This window comes from Rhinolophus hipposideros (assembly GCF_964194185.1).
Source record: "Rhinolophus hipposideros genome assembly, chromosome: 20".
Taxonomy (NCBI): Eukaryota; Metazoa; Chordata; class Mammalia; order Chiroptera; family Rhinolophidae; genus Rhinolophus; species Rhinolophus hipposideros.
Genome location: NC_138066.1, coordinates 39330377 through 39345882, shown reverse-complemented (window position 1 = coordinate 39345882; position 15506 = coordinate 39330377). Strand labels below are relative to the sequence as shown.

The window sequence follows — 15506 nt, the reverse complement described above, 5'->3', positions numbered from 1 at the left end:
AGAGAGGAGAGGAAGTGGGTACACAGAGACTGTGCAGCTTGGAAAGGTGGAGAGGCTGGTTTTGCTTTCTGATAGCTTTCTAATTCCCAGTTCCCATGAGACCCAACTGGGCTGTTTGCCCTTGTGTTCTGAGAAATTCCACCTCCTTCCAATAAGCTCCTCTTTTTGCGTGAGCCACTTTGAGTAGGTCCTTGCTCTTTGAGGCCAAAAATGCCTTGTTAATGCATCTGTGCCCTCCCCTACCCTCCCCCTGTGCTGAGACCCTTTGAGTCAGGAACTGTGCCCTGTTCCCTGTTCGTCTCCAGGACCCTGGACAGGGCCAGACACAGGGCGCTGGAGAATGTGGACTGAACCTCAGTGGATACAACGTGCTTAGGAATTAGGGGAAAGCGGAAGAGGCACTTTCTAAGTGAGTGGAACAGAGGCATGGAGCGAGGATAAGTATGGTTGGAGAACTACACACACAGAACTGGTAGGAGGCAAAGTTGGCTGGTAGGGAAGGCTGGACTTAATTAAACACCAGGCTGAGGAGTTGGGGTTGGTGACAGGTGACAGGGAGGCATCCATAGTCTTTCCGCTGGAGGCCCAGGACCAAGAATATTTGTGCTCTTCTCTCTAACAAGGACCCTAAAGGCCCAGCTCAGAGATGACATTTTGAGAGAGGTCTGTAAAAATGGGAAGGATAAAAATGGATCCTAGAGATTTTCCTACTGTAGAATCTATGGGAAATGAAAACTGGTCGGACACTGTGCTAAGCCCTGCAATGGAGAACATTCCATTCATAAACCAGAATACGGAAATAAAAGTTCAACCTCACTGTTAATCAGAGATAAGCGAATGGAAAGAGATGTTACTTTTCATCCTATTGAATTAGCAAAGGTGCTAGTGAGGGAGTAGTAAAATGGTCACTTCCATATTTCACAGCAGCGGTAGAGGACAAATGGATACAGACATGATTTGGAAAATAATTTAGCAAACTAAATTACAACCTTTAAAGATTTTCATATCCCTAGTTTCCCAGAAATACAATTACTAGATCTATTACAGAAATCTTCTAAAACATGTCATTTACAGACAAAGATATTTTTCATAGTGCTGTAAGAAACAGGCCAAACATACAATAAGAGAATATTAAATGTATATAGTTATATCTGCTCTGGAATAATACATAATCCACCAAAATCAAGGTTCAAAGATTACATAGACTATAGCAAAATATCAATTTGTATATCCAGTTTGATTATAACTATGTAAATGAAACACACAAGTAAAACCTATGCATGGAAAAAAAGAGGATTGGATGGAAATAAACCAAAAGTTTAACAGTGATGGTGCTTTTCCCCCTACTTTGCCGTGCTTTTCATGTTTTTCTCCACAGCTCAATAACAATAAAAAGAAGTTCCTGGAGCCTGATACAGCACCTGACCTGAGAATCTATTCACTGGCTGTTGTAACCGAGACCCCAATTCCCGCCTCTCCGTGGACAGACGAGGAGTTTTGTTGTTTTGCTCTGTCTTTGTCTCGTCTGCTCTGGGAGGTGTTTAATTCTCAATTCACAGTGCTGGGCACACAGGCAACCTGTGCCATGGACATCTGTTGATCAGTGTTTCAATTTCCTGGGGTTGCTATAACAAATGACCACAAACTTGGTGGCTTAACACAACAGACATTTATTCTCTCACAGCTCACAGGCCAGAAGTCTGAAATCAGTATCACTGACCCGAAATCAAAAGGTCAGCTAGCCAGGGCTCTTTCTGGAAGCTCCAGGGGAGAATCCATTCTTTGCCTCTTCCAGCGTCTGGCGGCTGCTGGCCACCCTCGGCTTGTGGCCACACCACTCCAGTCTCTGCTTGCAGTATCACGTTTCCTTCTCCACTTCTCCGTGTGCGTCATCCTCCTGTACCTCCCTCTTACAAGACCTCGGGATCACATCTAGGGCCTACTTGGATAATACAGGGTAATCTCTCCATCTTAAGATCTTTAACTGAATCACATCTGCATATAAGGTAGATGTGATTTCTCCCCCTTCCATATAAGGTAACATTCACAGGTTCCAAGGACTAGGCTGTGGACATCCTTTGGGGGTGGAGGGGTGCACATCGTTCAATTTACCACAACTGACTTTAAGGGTTAAGCAAGGTGGGTCGAGACCAGACTCAGCCCGGGCTCACACTTGCATGGCTGCTGCAGAGGGTGGCCTGGAAGAGAACCTGGGCTGTGATGGATTCTCAGGAGGGCTGCCTCTCTTACCCAAGTTGACTTCATTGTCAGGGTCAGAAACTATAGGCAGTGGCAAGGCTCTGCCCAGGATGGGTTATGAGAAGGCTGAGGATTTTGCCCAGAGAAGTTCTTTTCTCTCTGGACCCACCCACCTTCTGCTTTACGAAGACCACGTATGTGGGGGAAATTGGGACCTCATGAACTAATCCCATTAAAGGCAAACATTTGCATTCCAGAAAGGGTCTCTGATTTATAAAAGATTCTTAGGTTAGTTCCCAGGTTCTTGGTTGCTTTGGCCTTCCCACTTGCTTGCTGCATGGCCTCAGACAGGCTGCTTTTCCTTTTTATCCTTCATTCTGGAGAGTTCTGGAAGGTCTCTGGAGGCTCTGCTGAGACCCTCCTTCAGACCTCTCACACACTGGTGCCCCTCCCCCTCCTCTCTGCCATTCAAGTCCTTAAGAGGTTGGGGGAAGATACTTAAAGGCATTTCTCAGAACAACTCCTTAGAATTTTAGAAGCTCAAGTTTCTCCCAGCAGCAGCAGCCTCAGTTTCCCTTTCTAGCCACCCTTTTAGGGGTCCCATCTTCCTAGGTGGGCTCAGGAGTCAGGCATGAGACCTGGACTCAGACTGACACGCCTGGAAGAGACCTAGAGGTAGCTCTTAGGAAGAGTTCTTCTACAGATAAAGGAAGCACTGGGGAAGTAAACCAGCCAGGCGCGCAGGCACTTGTTCCCAAACAAAATGAATGATTGCTGTTGAGTGTGGGAACGGGCATCTGCGGACCTACAAGGACAAGGAAGAGTTTTGGGATGGGAGGACCATACGGGGAGACTCCTCTCCTAGGAATGAGCCAAGTGTTGGAATCTGCGGACACTTCTTCATGGCGGCCTGATTCAATGGGGCGGGCTAAGCGCCAGGGCATGGACCGGTCCTCAAGCACTAAGGACATTCAGTTACGCTGCGTTGGGCCCCCTTCTTTTCATAAAATATCAAAGTACTCTCAGACCCTTCTCCAGGACACCTCCACCTCCTCACGACCAGCTTCTAAAGGGTTAACCCTGGGGCCAGTAGGGATTTCAGAACTCTGTTGATGGGTAGGTTATTATACATTTTGGGGGATATCACCCCTGATTATAATTATTCTGAAGTTCCTTAATGGAACGCTCCTGGCCCAAAGGTGAAAGCACGCCTGCTCTTTCTTATTTTACCAGCAGGTGGCAGCACAAGAGCGCTCCAAGTTCAGGGATGCAAGAAAAAAAGGCAAAAACTCTTTCACCTTTCAGTCACACTGCAGAGGGAACCCCTTCCTGTCTCTGCCGTGGTGCCTCTGCTCACCGCCAGGCACCCACCCTCACACCACATCCTACTGGACGTGGGTGGGGGAGACCAAAGGAAGAGGATGGCTTCACCTCTGGGAGCTCAATCCCGAGGAACAGAAAGCTGATTTGAGAAAGATGGCATTGGGGGGCGGGCGGTAACAAGTGCTGTCCTGGAAACTGCTCTACCTAAGTGTCACGTAATGAGGTAATGTGTATATCTAGCCTGTTGTTAGTGTTTGAAAATGTTAGCTGTTAATACACATACCTCACCTCATTTAATCCTTACAACGAACCCACAAGGTAAGTCTTAGCAGCCCATTTTACAGACAAGGGCGTTGAGGCACAGAGGGGTGGCTACAATTGTCCAGCATCAAGTGAATAACAATGCTGGGCTTTGAATACGGGTCGCAGTGACTCGGAGTCTAGCTGTGTCCTCCTGAGCTCGCTGAGATGATGCTTGATGCTGATATACCTTCCTTATCAAAGAACACACAACTCCTCAGTAAGAATGGAGCCCTGTACCTACTGAGGGGCACAGGCAAAGGAGCAGGCAGACTCAGAGTTTTCCTGGGGAGGCGTGTTGTACAGACCAGGGTCTGCGAAGGGGAGGGGGTTGAGGACGGGAGCAGACCCAGCTACTGGGCTGGGAGACAGAAGAGCAGAGTTGTTCTATTTCTGCTGTCTCTTTGCTGTGGGACCTTGGGCAGGTCCTGACCCTCTCTAGACTTCTTTCCCTCGTCTGTGGATTAGAGCAACTCACAGGTCCTTGTTGGTTCTCACTGTCCTGGGAATCCAGAGTACCAAACTCTTCATTAACTAAAAACAAACAAGTAAACAAACAAACAAAAAACAAGGCTGTGACTATTTAGCTCATGGGGTTCTTGCTGGGATTCAACAAGGCCACAAAGAGAATTACGAGGCAGCCTGAGTAAAGCACAGCCCCAGAGCCTGAGCAGGGCCACCTGGAGCCCTGCACGTGGCCTCAGGAAGTCTATTCCTGCCTGCCCTTCATCTTAGGTTTCACCTGTCACAGATTGGGCTCTCCAGGAAGCAGGTGCTGAGAGGGAGTTCAGAGTGCAAAAGGAGAGCAAGAGAAAGCACGTGAGGGTGGGGGAGCCATTGGATAGGGATACAGGATTACTGCCATCTCTGCCAGCCCAGGGCGGCTGGGATCAAACATTGTCTGTTAAAGGAAGAGAAGGGAGATGCCAGGCCCTCGTACCATTATCTTGCTTTGACGTTAGCTGGCCCTCCATGTCTCCCATCTCCCTAAAGAGCCAATTGGGCTGGAAAGCTGAGGAGGCCCCTGGAGGAGGCTGTGGGCCAGCCTCCCTCTTCACGAGGGGACTGAATGTTGCGTCTCAGTGTTTACCCCTCCAGAAAAGGGCTGCACTGCGCTCTGGGGTAGGAAATCCAGGCATCAGTATCCCGTTCCCACAGGTACATGGACTTGAGGGGAAGGGCTGGGTCTGAAGGAAACAGCAGCAAAGGTCCGAACCCTGTAATTTATCCAGCCGGAACCGTAGAGGAAGAAGGGACAACACAAGGTAAGGCCCCACTGCCCAGGCCACCTCCCTGGATTCCTGTAGGGTCTTGGTCCATGAAGAGATATGACACTGACAGGTGTGGTCAGACCCTGGGGGTGGAGAGTAAGGGGGCCAGTGGGGGCTCAGGTAAGAGGCATCTTAAAGAAAGCCCGACTTGCTGGTCCCCTTGCACATGCGTGTTTGTTTGTGTGCATGTGTGCCTGAGGCTGCAGTCGGGATGTGGGCACGTGTGTACACGTGTACACGTGTGTGTACATACACACATGCAATACCCTGCGTTCCTCTGCATTCAGGTGGGGGCTGCCAGCCCTGGGCATCTCTGACAGGTGGCAGCTTGGTCCAGCCACCTGGATCCGGCCCAGTCCCTAGGAAAGGGACTGGCAAAGTGAGGCCAAGCCCGCAGGTAACAGAGGAGCCTGGCTCTGGGGTCAGGGCAGGAGCAGGGGACGGGGCCATCACAGAGCAGCAGCAGCAACAGAACTGGATTTCTGGAACCTGGGCTCAGCTCCTCGCGCGTGAAGTGTAATCCTGAGCACAATCCCCTGAAGTAGGTAGTGCTATTCTCCCCGTTTTATGGATAGACTGTTCTCCGAATGTGTTTGCTTCTGGTGGGTAGAGCAGTGAGGACAGAGTCAGACTAAACCTTTCCTGAATCTGTGGGGTTTGGACATGGACAGGGCTTCCTCAGACCCTCCCCTAGAGAGTCCTCTCCTTGGCGGGAGGCCTTAGCCCTGTCACAGGAGGCTCTAGTCCAGTGTCCTCAGAGCCACCCTGACTGCAATGTCCTGGGAGAAACATTTTCCCCTGTCCCCTAGTCTGGGGGGATGAGGGGAGACAAGAGGCCTTTCTGTCCAGCCCTCCCCTCGGGTCTGGCAGAAGCGTGTAGCCCACCTCTGGCAGGCCCAGTGACGCAAATCAGCAGTGGGGAGGCTGCCTGGTTTGGGGACGAAGCCAGGGCCTGTGGAGGCCCCTCTGTCTAGGCCAGATGGCCTCTGGCTCTAGTAGGAAGGCCTGTCAACACCTCCGGTCAGAGTCCTGGCCCATGTACCTCACTCTGCCCTTGTACAGCCTGGGCCTTCAGGTGCTATTGGCTGGGGGGATCAGCAAGGGGGGCCTTCTTTAAGATGCCCGTTACCTGAATCCCCATTGGCCCCCTTGCTCCCCACCCCCACGGTCCAACTAGATCCTTCAGAGTCGCATCTCCACATGACCAAGGCCCACAGTTCAAGCTGGATTAATTCCTCATTCATTCATTCATTCATTCACTCATTCATTTCTGCAACAAACACAAATCAAGCACCAGGCCCTGTTCTAGGCCCTGGAACTATATAACTGAACAAGACATAGTGGTCTCTGCCCTCATGAAGCTGACACCCGACTGGGGAGACAGAAAACTAGTGAACAGGGTGTATGGTAAAGTGATTGGGGTTGGCCCGGCCCAATTCTGGGGGTGGGAGGAGCAGAAAGTTCCAGAAAGAGGAACCAGTCTGTGGGAGGGCCCTGTGGGGGAAGATGGGTCTGGTTGGGTCTGCTATACGGCCTTGTGGTGGTAGGGGCAGGAATGCAGGGTGTGGAGAGAAGAGGGGAGGAAGTCGAGGCCAGAACTCGAAGGCCTGGTAGGAGCTGGATCTGATTCTGAAAGGCTTTCATGAAGAGGAGCAAAGTTAACATTCACAGAGCTGGTCCTGCATACAGGGCATGTGTCAGTCACCTTCCATAAGCCAACTCGTTCTAACCTCCCAACAACCCGACTGTGGCTCCTGTTACTATCCTATTTTACAGATGAGAAAGCTAAGGCACTGAGAGGTTAAGTTCAATGACACACTTATAGGTCAGTAGTAGAGCAGGAAAATCCGGTGAGCAGCTGGCTCTAAAACCCTAACTACTGTGTCACACGCCTCTCGGGATACGATTCCCTCATGTCCAACATGGCCTCCACCAGGAAGCCGTCCCTCGCCCCAGAGTTTGTTGGCTTTGCTGAAGCAACATAAAAACACACCATATGGTTTAAAACATGGTGGGATCATCTCGTCTGTACCCCTGCCTACAGGTAGACATGGTATTATAAGCCCTATTTTTAAGATGAGACTACTAAGGCCCAAAGGGGTTAAGAGACTTATCCATTATCTAGAGTCAGTGAGGGAAGTGGGGAAACTAGAGCCGTGGCCTCCTAAATTCTTACACTTCAGCTCCAATCCTTCCACCCCCCCATTTGAAGATGATTTTCAGGTTGTCTATTTTCTACTCCCCACTCACCCCCAGCTTGACAGCAGCCTTCCTGAGTACCATCACAGGGTGGTGCACACAGTAGGTGCATACTCAGTGTCTGTGCAGACACACCAGGTGTGGTGCTGCTGTCCCAGGCGCCTTGAGCAAGGAGGTTTAGCAGAAAGGATGGATGTAAGCTGACGCTTGAAGGATCCTTAGGACTGTTTTAGTGAGCCAGGGAACTGGGTTGGGGAATTTCTGCCTGGAATGGGAAGGGCATCCCAGCCAGAGGGAACAGTGTGTGTAAAAAGAGAGGAAGAGGATGTGGTATGATCAAAGAACAGTAATGGTTCAGTTGGACCTGAGCAGGAGGAAGAGATGGGCAATGAAGCTGGGATGGGACAGGCTGCAGGGACGGGATAGAACCTATCTGCCAGGCTCAAGGACTGGGGCTTGGGGCTTGGTGTTGGGGAGGCAGAGAGAGAGGAAGTCACTGCCTAGTAAGCCCTCGGGAGAAAGGTCAGGAGAAAACCCTGACCTTGCTGAGTAACTTTGTGCAAGTCGTGTACCCTCTCTGAGACTCAGTTTCCCCCTCTGCACAATTTGGGGTGGTGCCAATCCTAAGGGCCCTCCAGGCCCTGCATGGACTTATTCTGTGGTTGCTGCTTTCTTACCATCCTAAAAAAGAAGCTCCACTGGGTAGACCTGGAATATCTTTAATGCCCCGATTTCTTTTTGCCATGCATGGCTTTGCTCTGTGATGTTCTGCCAGCCTTTCTGGAGGCACATTTCCCAGGGTCCAGTTCACAAAGGAGCCTGGGTCGACATGCTCTCCTCTACCTTTAAGCCCTTCCTTTTGTAGAGCCCCATCCAGGGTAGAATGGTGTTGTGGACCTGGGCCTGGGCGTAGCCCAGCTCTGAGGGTGGTGGCATTAGTGTCATCAGCTCCTCTGAGGCCCCAGGGGAGGTACAGGACATCTCCTCAGGGTCCAGATTGGCATCACTCCAGCCCTCGGAGCTATCACTGTAGCCGTCCAGACCAGAAGCTTCATCCTCAGATATGATGACAATCCTGGCAGCATCCTCCCCAAGGTTGCTGTCTGAGCTCCCTGCCGAGTGGTTGGTGGTCCCCTCAGACTCGCTGGATGTGTGCACGTCTGCCGTGCCCTCCTGCTTCTGTTTGGAGCCAACTGGAGGGGCACCACGGAGCCCTGCCACAGGCTGGGCAGGTGTCTTGGCTCTGCCCTGGCCAGTCCAGAAGATAGTGAGCTCTTGGCGGCAGGCAGCCACCGCCAGGCTAGTGAGCAGAGTGCTGGTTACCAGGTAGAGCAGGGCGGGCTGGCCCATCTGCATGAGGACCATGGCGACAAAAGTGACCAACAGGCCCACGGCGTAGGCCATGGTGCAGGCTATGAAGTAGACCTGGCGTGAGCGCATTTGTACATCAAAGCGGTGACAGTAGGCCACCAAGAAGCCAGGTACCACGATGTCACCGAAGCCGAGGATGGAGAAGAGCTGGTCACACAGGGTCAAGGCCGAGAAGTTCAACCGTGGCACTTTCAGCACCATGGGCAACCTCTCATGGCTCAAGGACTCTGCCGGGCCTGAAGCTACCTCCACCATGATGCTCTTTCCAGTCTTGGTGAAGAGGGGTGTGACGAACACAAAGAAGACATCAAAGGCCAGCAGGGCCAGCAGGAAGGAGGTGCAGTTCTTGAGGGTGGGCAGCCGCACATGCCTCAGGATGAAAAGGCAGTAGGTCACACCCAGCGTATCCTGTAGGAGCCAAGCCCAACGGTCCTCATTGCGGTAGGCCACCCAGAAGATGGTCACCACCACGCACAGGCCAGCCAGCAGCAGCAGGGGCAGCTGCATACGGGCCCAGCGGCCAGGCAGAGGCCACTGGTATTGCTGCAAGGGCAGGTGGCACACCAGGGGGGCCAGGCAGCTGTAGAGGCCGGTGCTGGCGCCCAGGCTGAAGATGGCAATCATGACATAGACGAAGCAGTCGTAGAGGAAGTAGAGTAGCAGCATGAGGGAGCAGAACATGGTGACCACGGCGCCCATCATGGCCGGTGTGAAGTCCATGGGTTCACCCTCACCTGCTTCCTCCTGCCTGCTCTGGGCCACCACTGCTTCCTGCTGATTGTGACCACCAGGCCCCCCTCCTCCTCGGGCCCGGCGCCGCTGTAGCCAGTCAGCCTCAGTCAGGCCTGCCCAGTAGCCGCCTGCGGCCACCGTGCCTACAGCCAGGATAAAGATGACCACCATATTGTAGTCAAGGATGGGCTCCGGGGGCGCGTACAAGGCCACTCGGACCATGGCGCCGCCATGGGCATGGCCGAGGATGTCGAGCATGTCGGTGTATCGGAGCACGGCCACGGGGATGGTGATGTCTGGCAGGGGCATGCGGGGGTCCCGGGATGTCAGGGTGGCCTCTGAGCACTGGTGGCTGCTGGCCCGGCTCACGATGAGCAGCCCGTGGGCGCCTTGGCCCTGAGCCAGCCAGCCCTTAGCGTAGAAGCTACAGTTGCCCCTCATGACCATGGCAGTGGTCCGGTGGAGGGGCCGCTGGCTGGGGGAGCTGGGCTGGGCCTGGTGGGCAGGGTTCTCGCCCGGGCACCAGGGTGCCATGGTGCCATCATGCAGGGGCAGGAGTGGGGCATGGCGCAGGTCCCGGGGCAGGGTGATGTAGTCGGAGCTGAACAGCATGCAGTAGTCCTTGCTCCAATTCTGTGACACGACGTGGACTATGCCGTACTGCCCACCGGCCACAGCTCTGCCGAGGAAGAGGAGGAGGACTCCCAAGCACGCCATCCTTAGCCACCTACCACTGCGTCCCCACGGGGCAGCCGCTCACAGCCCAGTCCCCCCTCCCAGGAAGTGGGTGTGGCCCTCTGTCACAGAGCAGCGTGGCCTCCCATCCCAGAAACCAGGGCCACACCTACCTACTTAGTCATAAAGCTGTGCCACCGGGTCCCAGGGAACTGCTGCAGAGCACAGGGACCCTCTCAGGCTCCTGCCCCCCAACCCTGCCTCCGAGCAGAGAAGTGACCTGGGTCCCTGCTCTCTGCTCAGCCCCTGGTGGGCCTGGACTAGGTAAGATAAAATAAGAGGTAGGAGGTCCAAGTAGAGCGGGTGTCCCGAGTGGTGGAGCAATCACGTCCCGGAGACCGGCAGCACTTGCAACATGGCTGACCAACTGACCGAAGAGCAGATTGCAGAATGCAAAGAAGCTTTTTCGGTGTTTGACAAGGATGGTGATGGAACTATAACAACAAAGGAATTCGGAACTGTGATGAGGTCTCTTGGGCAGAATCCCACAGAAGCAGAGTTACAGGGCATGATAAATGAAGTGGATGTCGACGGTAACGGCACCATTGACTTCCTGGAATTCCTGACAATGATGGCAAGAAAAATGAAAGACACAGACACTGAAGAAGAAATCCGAGAAGCATTCCGTGTGTTTGACAAGGATGGCAATGGCTTTATCAGTGCAGCAGAGCTTCGCCACGTGATGACAAACCTTGGAGAGAAGTTAACAGATGAAGAGGTTGATGAAATGATCAGGGAAGCGGATATTGACGGTGATGGGCAAGTAAACTACGAAAAGTTTGTCCAAATGATGACAGCAAAGTAAAGACATTGTACAGGATGTGTTAAGTCTCTTGTACATTATTTACCTTTTCTTTGTTTGTAACTTATCTGTAAAAGGTTTCCCCCTACTGTTAAAAAAATATGCACGTGGAGTAATTAGGACTTCATTCCTCCATGTTTTCTTCCCTTCTCTTACTGTCATTGTCCTGAAACCTTATTTTAGAAAATTGATCAAGTAACGTTTTGCATGGGGCTTACTCTGGGTATACCTAAGCCCTTCTGCCCATCTAAACTTAGATGGAATAGGTCAAATGAGGAAACATCTGGGTTATGCCTTCTTTAAAGTAGATTTCTTTAGGAACTGTCAGCATGTCGTTGTTGAAGTGTGGAGTTGTAACTCTGTGTGGGCAACTCGTACACTATTTTTTTGTACTACTTGTCCTGTACCAGAAATATTTTTACTGTTGCTTGTTTTTAAAACTTTGTTTTGAAAACGTAAAGAAAATCTGCTTATGGCACAATTTGCCTCTAATCCATTCCAAGTTGTATATTTGTTTTCCAATAAAAAAATTTTATCCGCTTCCCCCAAGAGGTAGGAGAATGGGGTTGAGGATTCCAGACAGGATTCGGGACCAACTTTGCCCCTTACCCATGGAGCAATCTGGGCAGACACCTCTCCTCTCTGAGATTGTTTCTTTAGCTGCAAAGAAATGAGGACATTGGACCAGAGAGTTTCTAAGGCCCCTGGGAGCCCTGACCTCCATGATAGTGCATACTTTTGTTGATCTCCTACTAAGTGTCAGGTACTTGATCTGTCCTCATTGTGTCCCTGCAAGGAGGTATTACTAGACCCACCCAGCCCGAGACCGTGAGCTATCCTTCAAATCCATGCCCCTTTCTACCGGTTTAAGTGACCAGAATTTCATGGCCAGCCTCCCTTGGAGTTAGGAACAGCCACATGGCCATTTCTTGCCAATGGAATTGAACAGAAATAACGTGAGCCCCTTACGGGCCTGGACAGAGACTGTGAGCTTCTTGTCCATCTCTTTCCCTCTCTCACAAGCCAGTCATTGATAGGCCATTGACTCTGGAGAGGAGGACACTGCCTAAGGGATGGGGAGAAAGGAAGTAGAAGGAACCGGGTCTCTGGGTGTCTACATGGAGTAGAGGACCGTGATACATTATCTCCCTTAAGCCATTGGCTTATTGTGTATCTCTTTGTTACAGCAGCTAAACCTCACCGGAATACCTCTACATCATGGGTGTGTAAACCTGAGGCTCAGAAAACCCCCCGCTACAGGCCCCAGCCCCAGCCCCCAGATCCAGCTCTCACATTGGACCCATCCCTGAGGACTTGTTCTGTCCAGGGAACTTCCCAGGGCCTGCCCAGCTCTCTGAATGCCTGAGGGCTCCTGGCTCTGCTCTGGGCCCTAAGGCCTCACCTGCTGCTTGTTCTTGTGCTTCGGCCTTAGCTGCAGTGATAGCTCCACCACCATATTCAGGAGAAAACTGTCCCCCTCTTAGCATGTCATTGAAAATGGTGATTCAAAAGGGAAATCCTTGAAAAGTCACCTATGTACTTTACACATTGTGTCATTTCCTTGGTTTGCATTAACACATGATTGCAAACTGGGTGAGTTAAAAGAGAAGCTTATTTTATCAGTCTGGAGGTTAGAAGTCTGCTATGGACTGAGTGTTTGTGTGTCCCCCCCCCCGCCCAAATTCATATCTTTAATCTCTAATCCCCATTATGTCATGAGGTTGGAGCCCTCATGAATGGAATTGGTGTCCTTATAAGAAGAGACAGGAGACAGATGATCTCACTATCATGTGAGGACACAACAAGAAAGTGACCGTCTGCAAACCAGGAAGAGAGCTCTGAGCAGGAACCGAGTCAGCCGGCACCTTGATCCCAGACTTGCAGCCTCCAGAACCATGGGAAATAAATGCTTGTTCTTTAGGCCACCCTATCTATGGTATTTGTTATAGCAGCCGGAGCACTCCAAGAAAAGTCCCAAATCAAGGTGTCAGGAGGGCCACACTCCTCTGGGGCTCTAGGCAGAATCCTTCTGTCTCACTTCCTGATTTGGGTGGTGGCTGGCAATCCTCGGTGTTCTGTGGCTTGTCAGTACATCACTCCTATCTGCCTCTGCGGCACATGGCATTCTCCCTGTGTGTCTCTGTGTCCCTTGTCTTCTTATAAGGATGTAAGTCATACTGGATTAGGGGCCATCCAGGGACCTTATCTTTACTTTATTACACCTGCAAAGACCCTATTTTCAAGTAAGGTCACATTTACAGGTACGGGGGTGGGGGATTCCAACACGTCATCTTTGGGAACCCAACTCAACCCATAAAACACATTTTATTTTAACTTCCAAGGAGTGAGCACATAGTCACTGACCTTTCTCAAGGCCCCTCCTTTTATTATGAGCCCATCGATTGCAGCTCCGAGTTACCTGCCTTGTGAAGCCACATAGGTGGGACACGGTCGCTGATGTCTAGCTTTGGACTCTTTGAGGTGGAGGGCGAGCTTAAAGGACCTTGCAAAGGGGTTGGCAAGTGGAACCAGGTAGACTCTGACAATCTCCTCCCACCCAATTATTTACATCTGTCTCACCCACACCTAATCTGACAGCTGATTTTTTTGTCTGACTCAGATTGTATCTTTCAAAACATGCAGCTGAATTTTCATAAGGGACAACATCTTTCCCTGTTTGTGCACTTCTGTTTCATCCATTACTACACCATTTAATTAGATTACAAAATAATAATTACAATGACAAGTTAACTGTCAAAAATGCATTAGGGAACAAAAGCAACTGACTAGTGAGTGCACCCCCAGCTGGTGTAGGGAGAAGTGGCAGGGCCCAGGGAAGAGGGCTCCGGGTGCAGAGGGTTGACTGGTACATTGATGGGAGCAATAAGGGCGGCTCGGCTTACACGGTTCTTATCGAGGGCAGTGGTGTCTAGACTGGGTACACCTCTCCGCAGCCCAGTGCCCAGATGCTGGGCACAGTAGGACAAGCCAACCCCTCACTGAGAGCTGTGATCATAAAACTCTTTCTGATCTCCCAGTTGTTGATCAGTCTATTCCCTCACTTGAGGCCCCCCGCTCTTCACTAATGGAGTCCGGAGTCTTTTAAAAACCAAGGACCAACACACCCACTGGCATGGCTATTATAAAAAACGTGGATCATAACACGTTTTAACAAGGATGTGGAGAAATTGGAACTCTCATACATTTCTGGTCGGCATGTAAAATAGTGCAGCATCTGTGGGAAACATTTTGGTGGTTCTTCCATGCGTTAAACAGAGTTATCATATGACCCAGAACTGCACTTCTGGGCATATACCCAAAAGAATTGAAAACAGATGTTCACACAAAAACTTGTACGTGAATGTTCATAGCAGCACCATTCACAATAACCTGGGATTGGTAGCAAGGACCCAAATGTCCTTTAGTTGATGATTACGTAAAGTGTAATTGATCCACACAATGGAATGTCATCCGGCCATAAAAAACGATTGAAGTTCTGACACATGCTACAATGTAGATGAACCTTGAAAACATTACGCTGCGTGAAAGAAGCCAGTCACAAAAGGCCACGTACTGTATGATTCTACTTTTATGAAATACCCGGAATAGGCAAATCTATAGAGGCAGAAAGCAGGTTTGTGGTGGCCAGAGGCTGGGAGAAGGAATGGGGAGTGATCGCTTAATGTGTTTCCATTAGGGTGATGAAAAAGTTCTGGAACCAGATAGTGGTGATGGTTGCACACATCGTGAGGGTATTTAATGACCCTGAATTGTACACTCGAACATGGGTTAAATGGTAAGCTCTGTGTTATGTCTATTTTACCACAATTTAAAAAAAAGAACAAAACCAGGACCAACTCCAGTCCCGTTCAGGGGCGCTGTGCTCAGGACAGGCTCATTTTAGTTCTCCTGGTGGTCTCTGCAGTGATTTCCAAATGAGAATCTCATTAGTGCTTCCAACACACGGGAGCTTTGAGAAATATGCATGGTCCAGGCCTCTCCTGACCCGCAGCCTGCCCAGTAGGGTCTGCAGGGGCTGCTGGGCTGTCGAGGGTAAGGAATGGGAGGCACTGCTCTGAGATGCGAGGGGGGGGCGGTTGGCAGCCGGTGGTCCCTCTGGAGGCTGGGCTGGATTCAGGGAGTGGCCTACTTGAGGCCCATGCTTTGCAAGCATCAGCTCCTACATCTGGCTTTGTCTATGAATGTTGTTTGTCCACAAACCAGGGAAACAGAAGAATTTCCCTAGGGAGGGTATTGGAGGAGGCAGTGGGGCAGGGAGGGGCACCCTAGAAGAACTGCTGCTGCATAGGGGTTAACGTCACATCTAGCCCCACCCTCAGGCAGCTCTCTTAAATTCTCTGGGCTTCAACTTCCCCAACTGTTAAAGGAGAACAACAGCACCCGCCTCCTAGGGTGCTATGAAGAGTCAAAGAGATCACCATGTGAGGAGCTCAGCAGGGAGTTGCGCTGGACAGTGGGGGAAGGGGACACCGCCCCACTTGGCCCCTTCAAGATACCTTGTCTCTGCACTCCCCTCAGAATCCTCCAGGCCCTCAGGCTCCTCTATCCTTGGG

General features: G+C 51.1%; 2 protein-coding genes across 2 annotated transcripts; one reads left to right on the top strand and one right to left on the bottom strand.

Moving 5' to 3' along the window:
• Window positions 1-8099: 8099 nt before the first annotated feature.
• Window positions 8100-10112, bottom strand: SPPL2C (signal peptide peptidase like 2C; the record flags this gene model as incomplete). Its single annotated transcript, XM_081028295.1, has 1 exon — window positions 8100-10112. One exon carries the CDS (start codon window positions 10110-10112, stop codon window positions 8100-8102), a length of 2013 nt encoding a protein of 670 aa, XP_080884421.1.
• A 358-nt stretch (window positions 10113-10470) lies between these two features.
• LOC308488488 (calmodulin-like) lies at window positions 10471-10935 on the top strand (the record flags this gene model as incomplete). The annotated part of the gene is made up of 1 exon (XM_081028247.1): window positions 10471-10935. The coding sequence occupies exon 1, from the start codon at window positions 10486-10488 to the stop codon at window positions 10933-10935; it is 450 nt and encodes a 149-aa protein (XP_080884373.1). The 5' UTR covers window positions 10471-10485.
• Window positions 10936-15506: the final 4571 nt, after the last annotated feature.